The sequence below is a fragment of the Clarias gariepinus genome, chromosome 2 (genome assembly GCF_024256425.1).
Source record: "Clarias gariepinus isolate MV-2021 ecotype Netherlands chromosome 2, CGAR_prim_01v2, whole genome shotgun sequence".
Lineage (NCBI taxonomy): Eukaryota > Metazoa > Chordata > Actinopteri > Siluriformes > Clariidae > Clarias > Clarias gariepinus.
Window position 1 is genome coordinate 35,108,105 of NC_071101.1, and position 14,356 is coordinate 35,122,460.

Here is a 14,356-nt window from a genome sequence, read left to right on the forward strand (position 1 = left end):
ATGCAATGTTTTGTAATTACGATAAATGTCCACTATACAGTAAGCAACTCCTAGCATTAAGTAGCTAGCATCTTGATTTTAGACAAGCTACATAGGTTTGTTAAACACGTATTACGTATGTTGGCTAGCAGGCTAAAGCTGTTTACATTTATAGTTAGTCCCTGATATGCTAAATAGCGAATTAGCTTACATAAAATGGGGTTTTTAAGCTCTTCTGACCGACTCTGTTTCATGTTTTGGCACCCAGCTGATGTCACACACAAGTCTATTTCTACAGTAAATATTTGCAGTTTTTCCATATCACTGCTTGCTAGTAGCTAACTTTTGTATTTAGTTTAGTTTTAACCTAAAGTTATATCTTTAAAGCTAGCACCCTCTCTCTCTCCCTCTCTCTCTCTTTCTTTCTCCATGCTTCAGTCTCATCTATTTGTTTTCTTCTTCTTTCAGCTTATTTACTCCTAATGAAAAGTTTAAGGTTCTTTTGAAAAGACAAGTTAAGAGAAGGTCTGTGCTAATCAAAATTCTGCTTTCTTTTCAGTGTGCTATAAATTGCATAATTTTCTGATTCAGTCAGCACTGCAGTTATGGGTTTTATCCACAAAGGCAGGCAGGATCATCTTAACACTCACAATGTGTTAGATTCTTAAGAAATAGCCAGCACATCCAGAACAGCATGTTGTTCTGGATTTTGGAGAATATTTGGCAAACTCCCTTAAACATGATTAAAGTTAGGAAGCCAGATACTGTATTTTGAATGGGAAGCGGGGAATATGAGGATGCAGTGTGTAATGTGGATGGAGAATCATCTTTAGATCATGGAGTTCACGTCAGATTTGGAGTTTCTCTAGACAAATGACGTGTTCTGTCTAAAATCTGAAATGTTCAAAGGATATTTATGTACTGCGAGACTAAATAATTACACATACATAGTCTAGAGTCACATGAAACAATATAGCAGACCAAATAAAACAGACCACATAAAACACAAGTGCACAGACTAAACAAGCATCATAAAAACACTCATTAAATAAGTGAAACAGACAGTGACAGGGTATGATAATGACTTTACACTTAGCACTCACCATGAACTGCACATTGTCGAAGCCGTTCGCCAGCAAGTGGTTCTCGTACTGGACGAGGCCGATGTTGTCGAGCCACTGACCCACGGACTGCACAGGGCAGCGCGGCCCTATGAGTGGGTGCAGAGGGAGTCGTTTGAGCAGTGAGTAGCCATCCACGCGGTAGCAACGGCAGTCCGGCTGCGACAGCTGGCACTGCCACATCATGTTCCGCGCAAAGTGGCTGTCAAATGATCCCGCCATGCTCCCGAAAACAAGTGGTAAGAGAGAGAAAGAAAGGGGGTGGATAATAGAGGGAGTATGGAGATAAATACCAGGAAGAGAAAAAGATAGAGATGCAAAGAAAATGCAGCAGCGAGTCGAAATAATACCAAAAAAGAAAACAGGAGTGATGGAGAAGAAACAGGATAAACAGGAAGGTACAGAAACAAAAATAGGAAGAAATGAGAGAAAAGATATAAAGAATGGAAAAAAAATAAATGAAGGGGAAAAGCAGGAAGGAGTAAAGAAACTAAGACAGTGATGGAGAGAATAGAAAGATGGGGTTGGAAAAAAGAGGAGACTGTGGTGGGAGAAAAGAGAAAAAAGGGAGAAGGAAGAAAACAAGGAAAGGAAAGACAGAGGGATGGAAGGGCAGAGGGAAAGGAAGAGAAGAGATGTCCTCTGTGAAGAAGTGAGGGTCAGGGTCCAGAGATAAAAAGAGGCATGCTGAAGGATGGAAATCCCATCCACGCGGAGAGCACTGCGGCGCTCTGAGCTCTGCTTCTGTTCAGCTGTTGCTCCTTCTCACTGTGTCTGTGCTGTGTGTGTGTGTGTGTGTGTGTGAGAGAGAGAGAGAGAGAGAGAAAGAGACAGAGAGAGAGAGAGAGCGAAAGAGAGAGAGAGAGAGAGAGAGAGCGCAGCTTGCCTGGTAGAATGCTCTTTATCAACTACACCCACACTCATCTGTATGCTTCTGCAGCCTGCTCCTCTGTGCTCCCCCGCTCTATCGCTCTCCGTCTCTCCCCTCTTTCGCTCTCTTCTTCTCTCCCTCCCTTCCGCTTCTCTCTAAGCTTGCTCTGTGCTTCTTAGTAGCTGTACCTCACATTGCTGATAATAGCCATCAGATCAGCCACGGCCTCTTTGTCTTACTGAAAAGCTGCTGCGACTTCCTCCCACACACCGTCTCTCTTTTTCTCACACACACACACACACACAAACAAGTACACCCACCTACCCCTTTACACATACTGTATACATATACACACACGCTCACACACACAGGGAGGTGTTGGTAAGTGTATAGTATAATGCCAGCATTAATAGCTATTTTTAGGAGTGAAAAGTGTAAGATAAGGATGAGGTGAAGAGAAGATGAGGGCAAAGAGAAGAGCAGGGAAAAGAAGAAAAAAGAAGCGAAGCAGATAAGGTAGAGAAGAGAAAAAAAGAGAAGAGAATAGTAAAGGAAGAGAAGTGGATAAAAGAAGAGGAGATAAGAGGATAAATAAAGAGAATAGAAGAAATGAGAGAAAGGAAGATAAAAGGATAAGAGAAGAGAACATAAAGAGAACACAAAGAGAAGAGAAGAGAAGAGAGTGTGAGATGTTCCTGACTCAAGGCTGTCCTGAGATAAACTTCTCTCCTAACAGCCCATAAACTTCCTGTCTCTATCTCGGCATCCGCACTGTGTCTGTGGCAGTGAAGAGGAGCTCGCAGTAACCATAGTTACATCGCAAAAAAACCCTCCCTACTGTGGCAGAGCTGAAGAGAAAGCTACATCCACAACACTGCAGAGACACACACCATCCCAACCACTACACAGGGACACATTGTTTCTGATATCATGCTCACACCCACCCATACACACACACACACACACACACCTGTGTGGTCTTCATCATTCTCCTCGAGTTCGGTCCCGATCCCAGCACCAATGGAACTCATGATCTTATCAATCTACAGGGAGAGAAAGAGTAGGTTGTCTTTACATAACACAACAGGTTTATTTTGTGCTGTGCACTATATTCATCTCTCCTTCCTAGCACAATCCCACCATGACTTCTCTCATTCTTTTAATCCCAGTATCCCGCCTCTAATCCACCGTCCTCCCGCTCCAATCTCCATAATTAAAGGTGAGAAAGATGGACTGAGGAAAGACTTCCCTTTTCTCCCTGGACCAGTCAGGAGGTTTATGTAATTATCACCTAAAAGATGCATGAGGAAAAGGACGTTTCAGCAAAAATGTACAGTAATTCCCTCATTGCACTGTGTTTGAATACATGGAGCCCTGACTCTTGTTGATGAGCTTGTCCTTATTAGAGAGTAATTTATTTGTGCAGATTGGTACTACACCATGCACACATACACGCACATTCACACAATCGTTGACACCTAGGAGTAATTTAGCACAACCAGTTTACCACCCAGCATGTTTTAGGAGAAAACCAAAGCACCCTTGCAGACACACAGAGAGCAGACAGTAATCCCAAACCCTGGAGCTGTGAATTTACTAAGTGTAGCCCCTCTACTCCAACAACATCAATAAAAAGCCCACTGATGGTCGGATATTATTTGTGTGATGAATGTTTCGCAGCGCACCTGTTACACTGACGAGGTGGTATGTGTGTAGAGCTGGCAAAAATGCATCAGTCACAGACACCCATCAGTGCCAATACTGAATAAAGCAACAGTCCACCAAATAACAACCCACCACAATCCTGATCAAGTGCTGGGATTTGATCATACCTGATCTGATCTTCCACTAGCCTACACTGAATGAACACAAAAAGAATAAAAAGTGCCATACTGCAAGCACGTCAGGGTGGCTCAAGTGGTTAAAAGTTACAAGGTCATGTGTTTAAAATCGCAGTACTGCCAACTGTTAGTCTTTGTGCCTGTGACCAGACAAAGTTAATTTCTGTAATGATTTGTTAGTGCATTTTGTCTTTTCATCTATACAAAATAAAAGAAAGGTGTTGTCTGTACGTTGGTCAGAATTCACTCTTTCCATGACTTACGTTTCATACATTGGAGGATCAGGAACCAGAATTTTTATTAACCTGTATTGAATTTAATGAAATTTGGCAGAACTTTGGTATCTGCCTGAAGTTACACCTTCGCCATAGGTTAAATCAAAATGTTGAATGAAAATGATGTTATGAACACTCAACACTTTAAAATAAGCTATGAAGAAGCTACTTGCTCCATGTAAACAAACACCTGCACTTTATTATTAATTATAAAAGCTAAACCGAACATTTTTACTGGGATTACTTAATATTTCCACTGCTGAAATAAAAGCGCTGAAGTAGTACAGTATAAGTGACTTTTAACCTGCTGGAGTCATTTTAAAACAAAATGTAATCTTTTTCCGATCCACTTTTTTGATTTCTCATCTGTGATTCACTCTGGGATTACCGAACAGGGAGTGTACTTGGCTGATGAGAAAAGAAGTAAAACTTAGCGTAAACAAGGAGTAAGATATTCAACCTAATCATTTTTATCTCTTTGTATAAGTAAGAGAGTTCTGCCGTACAGAAAGACAGGCAGGCATGTACGTGGGCTTCAACCTGAAATAATAATATCACTGATTACATTAAAGCTGATCAGCTTATTTTTTTAGCTTTAACCTTTTAAACATATCTACAAAGTCTTTTCCCATTAACGACAGATACTTCAGCTAGGTGTATATATTTTTCATTTGTGACCTTTTTCGAATTTCAAAAAACCAATACTATTATACTACTCTAAGTAGACAGCATGGTGGCTCAGTGATGAGCACTATCACTTCACTCCTTCCGAGTTGGGGGTCTAAATCTCTCTGTGTGTATGGAGTTTGCCTGTTCACCCCAAGCTTTGTCAGTTTCCTTCTACATCTTACTGTGCCGGCGTCCCATCCAAGGTAGCCCTGTGCCCTAAGTTCCCTAGCATAGGCTAAAGCCTAATCCCCCCAATGACAGAATAAATGATATAGAAAAGGAATGGATGCATAGAACCGCTCAAGGTTTTATTATTAAAATAGAAATGGGTTTGGTATTGAAAAGAAAAAGGGGCGAAAAGAGTAAGCACTTCCAAATGACCAGTGTGACTCCATCATTTTTATATTCCAACTTTAGACATAAAATGGATGACTTCTTCAATTAATACAAGATATGTGACGATGACCAATTATATATTTTTTCTGTTAATATTATTCAGAGAGTATTCTTACCCACACCTCAGTGATTCATTTTAGGATGTATTGTTCTAGATAAACATGCAGAGGACTCAGAACACAGACTTAAAAAAATGTTGTCTAAACATGTTTTCAATTCCAAATTATGATGCAGTGTTCAATTAATTTAATCACACCGTATTTGATTTTCTTCATATTATTTAATAATGTCATTAAAATTAATTTCATAATTTTTTTAGCGATTGGAGAATGACTCTGCCTACTGAAATGCTTCAGTTAAAAGATTGTAAGTGTGAAGTTAATTGACTATTATTTTTTCGGTACAGAAAGATTCATCAGGTTGGGTGGTGAAGTGAATCCACATGTATACATTTATATGGAGGAAAACCTTCCAAGCCTTGACCAAATATAATTTATAATTTAGCCATGCCAGGCACTGAACATTCAGGTCAGATAATAGAAATGTTTGAACCTGTGATTATAATGATAATTGTAGTTGTAATTAAATGATAAATAACATATTACCTCCTCCCATTCAGCTGTGAAGGAGGGGGTGCGCTCCAGTCTGGTGGGGCTGTTTTGACCTCGAGAGTTCCGTTTTTCCTCCTCGATGGGTGACGCCACCACCAGGTTGGAGTCAGACTTGGAAAGGCTTCTGGAAAGCTGCAGGTCGGGCACGTTCTTCGACATTCCGGACCGCATCCTTCCAAGCGTGCACGCTCTCTCCTCGTAGCCCCCTGCACTGTTATTCCCACCTTCTCCACTCCTGTTTGCTCCGGTCTTTCCCAGCACAGAGGGGCTCTGGTTGACCTTGGTGTGGAAGATGGTACGGTACACAACCTGAGGTTTAGGTTCTTTTTGGAGCTTTGAAGAAGGTAATGGGATGGCGTGATTAGGTGGGAGCAGCAGGTTGCTGTGCCTTTGTGGAGGAGGATCCTTGCGTACTTTGCTGTAGAGCTGGTAGGGATTATCTGGGAACTCGCAAGCTGGCGATGAACCATGCAGCAAGCCGGCGAACTGCTCGGGAACACGGCTCTCCCTCCGATCGTCTTTTAGCGCCGTCTCCTTCTGCTCCACCGCCTCATCTAAGACAGAATAAGTTAAAAGATTTTTGCTATTAAGATTTTTGCCCTAATGTGTGCATCAATGAGCACTACTTTAAAGGAACTATGCCAGGCAAGGCAGGAAAAAAAAAGTAAAGCTGGAGGCCAAAGTGTGAGTCTGAGTATGTGAGTGTGTGTGTGTCTTACTGGGGAAAAAAAGAACTTTTGGTGGGATATTTACTGAAAACCAGCCATACCCATGTGTATTTACAAATGTTTAAGTATTGCATAATCACATACCCAGCGTGTCAGCAAACCGTAGCTTTAGTGGCTTAATAAGTTTGTTCAGTCGTATAAAATATGATAAAGATATTTCAACATTCATTATAGGGTTTATTTATTATTATTTATAAATTATAGTTCTAGTACCTGTTAGTGTCTGTAGAGTTTCACTCTACTCCCAAGTGACTCACACAACCGCTTATTAATCAGCATAATACATATCAAATTAATCACGCTTACAGCTTGCCAGTGACACCTCGCTAAGATTTAATCCTCACATGCCAAAGTAGAAGAAGCAGAAGAATTCAAGTTTAACATTGAAATGTATCTGAAGACCACGTCTACACATCATCTTTCTGTTTGTATTTTATTTCATTACACACAATGGCTAAGCTTAACAAAACTTTATTCAAAAATCGAGAAAAAAAACTTTAGAAAAAAAACTACTGTATTAGATTTACAGTTTATAGTCATAAAGAAAAATATGGCTTAAGGTTCAGGTTCTTAAATAATCTCTTCAGGGCCTAAATAACAATAGTGTGGTCGTCACCAACGTCTACAAACAAGCACACAGCCTCGGATGACAACCAACTCTACATCAATATGGAAGAAATGATTTAATTAAACATAAAGTAGCCTCCAGAATCAAGATGAGAAAAAGTAAGTATTTACTATTTACTACCTTTCTACTTCCAAAATTATGCACAACACAAGATTATTTAAATCATCAAGAAGTATAAATAACCTTATAATAAATAACGTATAAAAGTTTGGTGACATTCAGGTGTGATTCTACATCACGCTAAGGAGAAAAGACATCAGCTACTGTATGAGCAACTGTCAGAGAAGCAACTTCCCATAGTGTTGCTACTCATCACTATGGTAAGGGTTATAAGTCCCTCTCCAAATGATTTGAAATCTACAAGTCTACAGTAAGAAGGATTGTTTACAATTCAAACTGGGGACCATCTGATCAGCAGTCTAGCACTTACCCACCAAGCTACACCTACGCTTCTTTGATGGAAGAGTAGTTTGGAAAAAGCATCCTCTCTTCTGAAAACCTTTTTCTAAAAGGATGTGAGAGATTAATAAACTACCACAAACAATGTTTTTTTTTTCAATTTACTGTTAAGCTAGTTTTACATGTTACTGTTTTAGAAGGTATTCCCAGAAAAAAAAAATCACCACCTGGATTTAACTAAGCAAATAATTAAGAGCCTTCCATTGGATAATTACTGCAGTGATTAATATGATTCAGCTGGCAGCAAGTTATTAAACTCTAACTGATGCAGTGAGGAGCTTCTCATTTTTTAAACAACCATGGCAAAGAAGTTACTCTGTTTCAGAATTATTGGCCTGCGTCAGGCAAAGAAAACAACTAATGAGATTGCTGAAACTACTCAAATTGGATTAAGAACTGTAAAATGCATTATAGTGGTGAACCATCATCTCCAAGGTAAATTGTGTTCAGAATAACATCCAGACTGAGTGTAATGGGAGATCATTTTAAGGCTTAGTGAAAAAACCTATGTTTAATCATGAAAGTAAGAATAGTTATAGTTAATGTAGTGAATTTCCACACTCACAACAACTCAAGAAATTGCTGTTAGCTTTTAAAAAACTAAAAAAGGCTTTAGGAAGCATAAAGACTGGACTGTGAAGCACTGAAAAAAAGTCTGTGGTCTGGTGAGTCCAGATTGACCCTGTTCCAGAATTATGGGGGCATCAAGGTAATAATAGAGGTGGATGACGTGATGCACCCATCATCCCTAGTGCCTACCAAACAAGCCTGTGGGGTGTTATGATCCGGGGTTACTTCTATCAATCAGGTTTAGGTTTAGCAACATTATACGTACAAAAATGAGGTCAGCTGTCTCTCTGAATATACTAAATCACCCCGTTTTTCCATCATTGGATTTTTTTCTTCCCTGATGACACAGGCATATAAGTTGTAAAAGAGTGATTCTGATAGCATGAGAGATCATTTTCACACATGGATTGTCCACCACCGAGTCCAGACCTACAGTACTACTACAACTACTATACGACAGGAAAAAGCAGAGTGGAGGAAGATAAGAGATGATATCAAAAGATGAAACCAACTTTACTACTCAGGGTCCACCTGCCAGGAGAGATTTTGGGTTTTAAAAACATTAAAAAATTTTCTGATACTTACAATACTACTTAAGAATAAATCTTATATGACAAATTTTCATATGCTTTCATATGACTGTTGATCATTTTTGGTATGAGCTGGAGAAGACTTTACACAGCAGTCCGACTCTTCAAAAATCAATAGAAGATCTTGGTGAAAGATTTATGCAACTGTGGAATTAAATAAATGTTGTGACATTGCATAAGCTTATTGAACCCATGCCATAGCCGTAATAAAGGCAAAAGGCAGTCCAATGAAATATTAGTGTGTGAGACTTTTTTTTGGCCAGGCAGTCTATACTGAAACAGGCATATACTTTGGGTTTAAAGGTTTCAGATCTTTCTGCTGATGTCTTTCACCAGCAACACCGACATCAATTCAGTTTATTCCAATAGTTAATTAAGCATTCTGGGTTGCTTACAAGATTGCTTTAAGCATTTAAGTGCAAACAGTGAATTCAAGGCTTTTCTATCCAAGTCCTGTTCACCCTGTTTACAGCACGACCAAGGAAAGAGAGCATTACTGTATGTGATGGACATGTAAGAGAAGAGAAGACCATCTACATGTGCATTAATCATAAAGGCCATGGCAGTGTGTATTGCAGTTAAATCTACTTGTTGAAGACAGACATACAGTACAGACTGTCTTGTCGGAGCAGACAGAAGATGAAACATGAACACTTCTTTCCAGCAGTAGTGCTACTATACAGTACAATCAAGCTTTGATATTAAAGACTAAAATTACAGCACAGGAAAAAGGAGAGTAGGGTGGAGGGAGATAAGAGATGAGATCAAAAGATGAAACCACCTTTACTACTCACAGTCCACCTGCCAGGAGAGATTTTGTTCTGGGATTTTAAAACATTTGAATTTATATAACATTTATATGTCACTGTATATGACAGTAGTGCTTAAGAATAAAAAGTGATTTATCTGCTTAAGAATTCTTTTATGACAAATTTGCATATGCTTATGTAATTTGGTTTTCTTGACCTTTTGCCACTCCGTGACTCAATAATGTGCTCCTAATTTAAGCATCATTATCTCAAATAAAGTTAATGAATAAAAACAAACTTCTTTCAGCTCATATTAGTAAAGATCTTGTTTGACAAAGCTGTATTGGTTTATTAATGTTACTAATAATCAATAGTTATATTAGCTAATAGTGCTTTAGTTCTATATTTAAGCTTTTAAATTTGCACAAAAAAAATAAATAAAAAATAACTCTTTCAGTGCAAATGTGGGAAATTAGAAACGATCAGAAGGTACTTTTGTATATTCTTCACAGCGTGAAGGTTTCCTTTGAGATGAAATCTGTTGTGGTGGTGGTGGTGAAATTGGTCCAGGGCCAACCAAGATGAGCTGTCACTGTACTACGAGCAGACAACAGAGTAATCATGCAACATTAGAAGTAATTACAATCACGGACAGAAGATAAAATAAATTCCCATACTGCATCAATCCATCCCACTCTCACTCACTCATCGTCTATCCTGTACAGGGTCGCAGGGGGCTTTGGGTACACGCTGGACGGGGTGCCAATCCATAGCAGGGCACACACTTACACACTACAGGCAATTTGGGAACATCAGTTAGCCTAACCTGCATGTCTTTGGACTGCAGGAGGAAACCGGAGCTTCTAGAGGAAACACTAAGCACGGGGAGAACATGCGAACTCCAAGCACACAGACCCCGACGGCGGAATCGAACCCTAGAGCCTGGAGGTGCAAGGTTACCTACTGACCCAGAATCAGCTGAAAAACTTTCGAAATTATTATATAGAATAATAATATGGGTAGAGAAGAAGATTTAGTTTAACCTAAAAAATTGTAAAAAACCAAATGTGTTGATACCTGAAGGAGCAGTAACTGTCTGCGTGTGTGTGTGTATGTGTGTGTGTGTAAATGAATAATGCAACTCCATTTTAATTAGCTAGAATAAACAGGAACTCCAACTGATCAGCTGCTGAAGGAGGGATTATACAGCCCTTGTGTTTGTTAGTCTAAGCATTTGTGTGTGATGTGAAGTGTAAAGCAAGATGTGTGAAACATGATGTGACCTTGAAGAAACAGAAATATTATAGTAATGTAACATCATTCTAAATGTTGTATCCTATTCAGGAAACACTGGAAGACACCCTACTCAGGGGGTAGACACCCTGCTGACACTCATTCACACTTAGGGGCGGTCTGGTACAGCAAATTCACCTTCTTGCATGTTTGTGTGAAGTAGGAGAAAACCAACGAGGCCACATGAATAAAACTTCTTTCAGACACAGTAACACCAGCACATAATCAAAGCTGGGGACTGTAATAATTGGCTTTTTGAATAGATCAAAATTAGCAAAGTATAGATAAATTGATATTTAGAGTAGAGCACTTTACTTGTTCCAGAAGAAGAAATTTAATTGTCCAGAGAGAAGCCCTGTCTGAACCAGACATCTCAATCACTGTGTTGAGGGATATTTTTGTAGCTCCGTGTCTGATGCTACTACATCATCCTATCTGCAAAAAAACTTGCTATCACAAACTAATAGAAAGTCTCTAGCATCCTGAAATATTTCCTTAAAATGTTGAGTCGTTTTCTTTACACAGCCTCTAAGTTCACATTTTAGTCCAGCAGTCAAGAAGGACATTAAGGTACTGTATCTATAGGGGTCAACAAGCTCAATGCCCTGACCCATGATGGTAATTAGGCTGGTTATGGTCCTCTTCCTACTCTAGTCCACTACCATGTCCCCGGCACTGAGAAACAGATACTTTACTCCACTTCTTGTCCATTCCTTATACACCTGACCATTACTGGGACATGAGAAAATTTCTCCATCTGGCCTGTACTAAAGGTTTGTGGTCTGAAGGGGAATAGGGAAACATGGTTCCCTGTGGTTCTCCACTGTGGCTCCACAGGCAATCAGACAAGCAACTTCCCAGACACACAACCTTGCAGTCTGTCCGACAGGTACTCAGTGACCCAGGAGATCTCGAACTCCTGTCTTCTTTTAATTTTAGCTTGAAAGGTTGGACAACAGCAAATGTGCTCGAGAAATGAAAGAAAGTGATTCTTATACTGGTGTTGTGATTCTTATACTGGCTTTTATAGTAGATTTAAGGCAGAACATTTATCCCACATACTTTAAAATATAAAAACTAAAGAAAGGAATATAATAGGCAATGTCATTTTCAGGCTATGAAATGAAATGGAAAAAACACACTTTTTATATTCATCATTTGATAGCAACAAATAAGTGATGTAAAATATCCTCCTTAAAACAGTAGAGTCAGCGCTAAGTGAACATGTCTGTCAGGAATTATGAGATATCAGTAGATACAAAACCATGATGTATTGCTCTGTGTTTTTTTTTCAGCATCTTTTCACAAGTTCATACTGTGTTGTATTCTTACCATTAGCTTCTAACCTGCAGGAAGGCTAGTTCTCTACGAAGAAGATACAGAATTTGTACATGTGATCTGAAGCCAGGTAAGCTATATATGCTGAACTGGTTTTATTACTCATCTGGCTCTCCTTCTCAGCAGCAACAGGTGACATCGTGGCAGCCAGTCTCCAGTTTCCTTCATGACAGCAGAAAACCAAAGTCAAAACAAAATCCTATTATATCCATTCGCTGTGGTACCATTATTATGTTCATCCAGACAATTGAAATATGAGGCAATAAACATGTTCTCAGTTTATCTGTCTGACTGAAAACCAAGCCACATTCTCAACATGCCACAGCTTTTAAAACGGCAGTGAACAACAGGGTGTATCTGAAGAAATACAGTACACATAAGCCAAATAAATGGAAAGAACATACACCACATGCAGAACCCCTGGAGGAAGCCGGCCACTCAAACAAGCTCATCATCTTTCACACAGTAAATGCAACAGCAGAGCACAGATTATAAAGCAAATCACACTGCTGCAAAAAAGTGACGTCTCTATGAAAGATCCGATTTTGTCTAATGGTGTAGAGCCTTTTAGCAGCAACACCCCGGCCTTTATCATCTCTCACTCTCTGACTTGCTTTTCAACTCTTACCTTAAGGCATGACGGCAGGAGCAGTTGAACAGCTATCCACAGGTGTGGAGAAATGAACTCACAAAGAATGTTTCCTCAAGTTAAGAGAGCTCTTTCACACACACACACACACACACACACACACACACACAAACATGTGACTAGGGCATCTGATAAGTTGCTCCGCAGAGCATATTTACTCCGCATGTTTCCACACACACACACACACACACACACACACACTCTCTCTTGTCTTGTCATGCAGAAGACACTTCCAGAGGCAAAGTGATAAATATGCTGATAAGGGCTCCTTTTTTACTGAATGTCAGAATAAGTCTGAACTCACACATACGGCCTTTTGGAATGTACTGAGCTGAGAAAGACCAAGTCATCTTGTCACAAGCTCAAGCCGAGCAACAGAACAGATACAGGGACAAGGAGACAGATATATATAGAGACAAAGAATAAGTGATTCATACATAGACTTGGGGGGGGAAATGAGATGGATTTCAGTTTTATGGGGAAAAAGGAAAAAAGAAGAGTCAGTCCTTGCTTTATCCACAGCACACAGACAGACTGCTTGTTCTGCCACTGGATTACAGGTCACATGTTTAATTGCTTGTTAACAAATGTTTGCTGTGCCATGTCAAACTGCAGCAACTTCCTGCCAAAAATAGGGCCAGTGAATCCCTCAGTCAAACAGCCAAGGAATTGTCTCATAAAGACGGCTATGGCAGAGGGATTTGAGGCTCCGTATGGCTTAAGGACCAGCACAGGAGTAGAAACAATCCTGTTTCATTTACATATATATATATTCAAGTCCAAAAAAGTCCTGTCAAGCCAAGTCATGCTGCAAAACCATTACATCATAGTCAGGGAAAATATCTAGAATACAGTATAGTCAAATCGGTTTAGTATTTCATATTTCGGAATAAAGCAAATATGATAAATATTAATCTTATTTTTATAATTTTTCTCTCATTTCATGTTCTAAATAGATCCATTGCCAGATTATTTAATATTTATTTATTTTTATAAAGAAGCGAATATTCCTGCAGTACAACATAGCATTTTTAGAGTGATTACTATAAACAATAAAGCCAAGTTCTCCAGCATATTTTTCAGAAAAAAATGACTTTCTCTTGAGACTTTATACACAGTGAAATAAACAATAAAATCCTGACATCATGAAAAGCTGGCATTTATACAAATATATACATAGTAAAGATAAGGTTAATATATCACATATTTTCACATAATTGCTTGAATCATGACCTGCCTTGGTTTTATTACAGCAATTCACAGCAAACTACAAATGTGGCTAATGCAGCAAACTGCAGCTATGTCTCAATTCTGGAGCCACATCCTTCAAAAGAAGCAGTCTATACACTCTTCCTATGCGTGTGGCCTTTTTACGACTGAGTCGACTGCGCATGACCCTGTAGACCAAAATGAGATGATGGTTTATGGGTGACTTCCTATTTGCATCCCCAGCTGCTTCCACCTCCGTCGTCTTGTTTTGAAGCTCCACTCCTGTCGCCTAGCAACCTTCACAGATGCACTTGGACTTCTTAGGCAGAAAAGTTATGGAGCCAGAAATTTTGATTTTACAAAAAAAAAAGAACCTGAGA

The 14,356-nt window shown here is 39.3% G+C and overlaps 1 protein-coding gene across 7 annotated transcripts in view; it reads right to left on the reverse strand.

Moving 5' to 3' along the window:
• anks1b (ankyrin repeat and sterile alpha motif domain containing 1B) overlaps positions 1-14,356 on the reverse strand; it is a 155,665-nt gene that overhangs the window by 46,055 nt on the left and 95,254 nt on the right. For 6 of the 7 annotated variants that reach the window (XM_053515971.1, XM_053515954.1, XM_053515944.1 and 3 more), the window contains 3 exons: positions 5,758-6,317; positions 2,942-3,014; positions 1,083-1,189 (listed from right to left, as the gene is read on the reverse strand). In XM_053515971.1, the coding sequence (XP_053371946.1) occupies positions 1,083-1,189; positions 2,942-3,014; positions 5,758-6,317 (740 nt within the window). Of the gene's footprint in view, positions 1-1,082; positions 2,183-2,941; positions 3,015-5,757; positions 6,318-14,356 lie in introns of those variants that run through there. The other variant, XM_053516000.1, reaches the window with a different exon arrangement.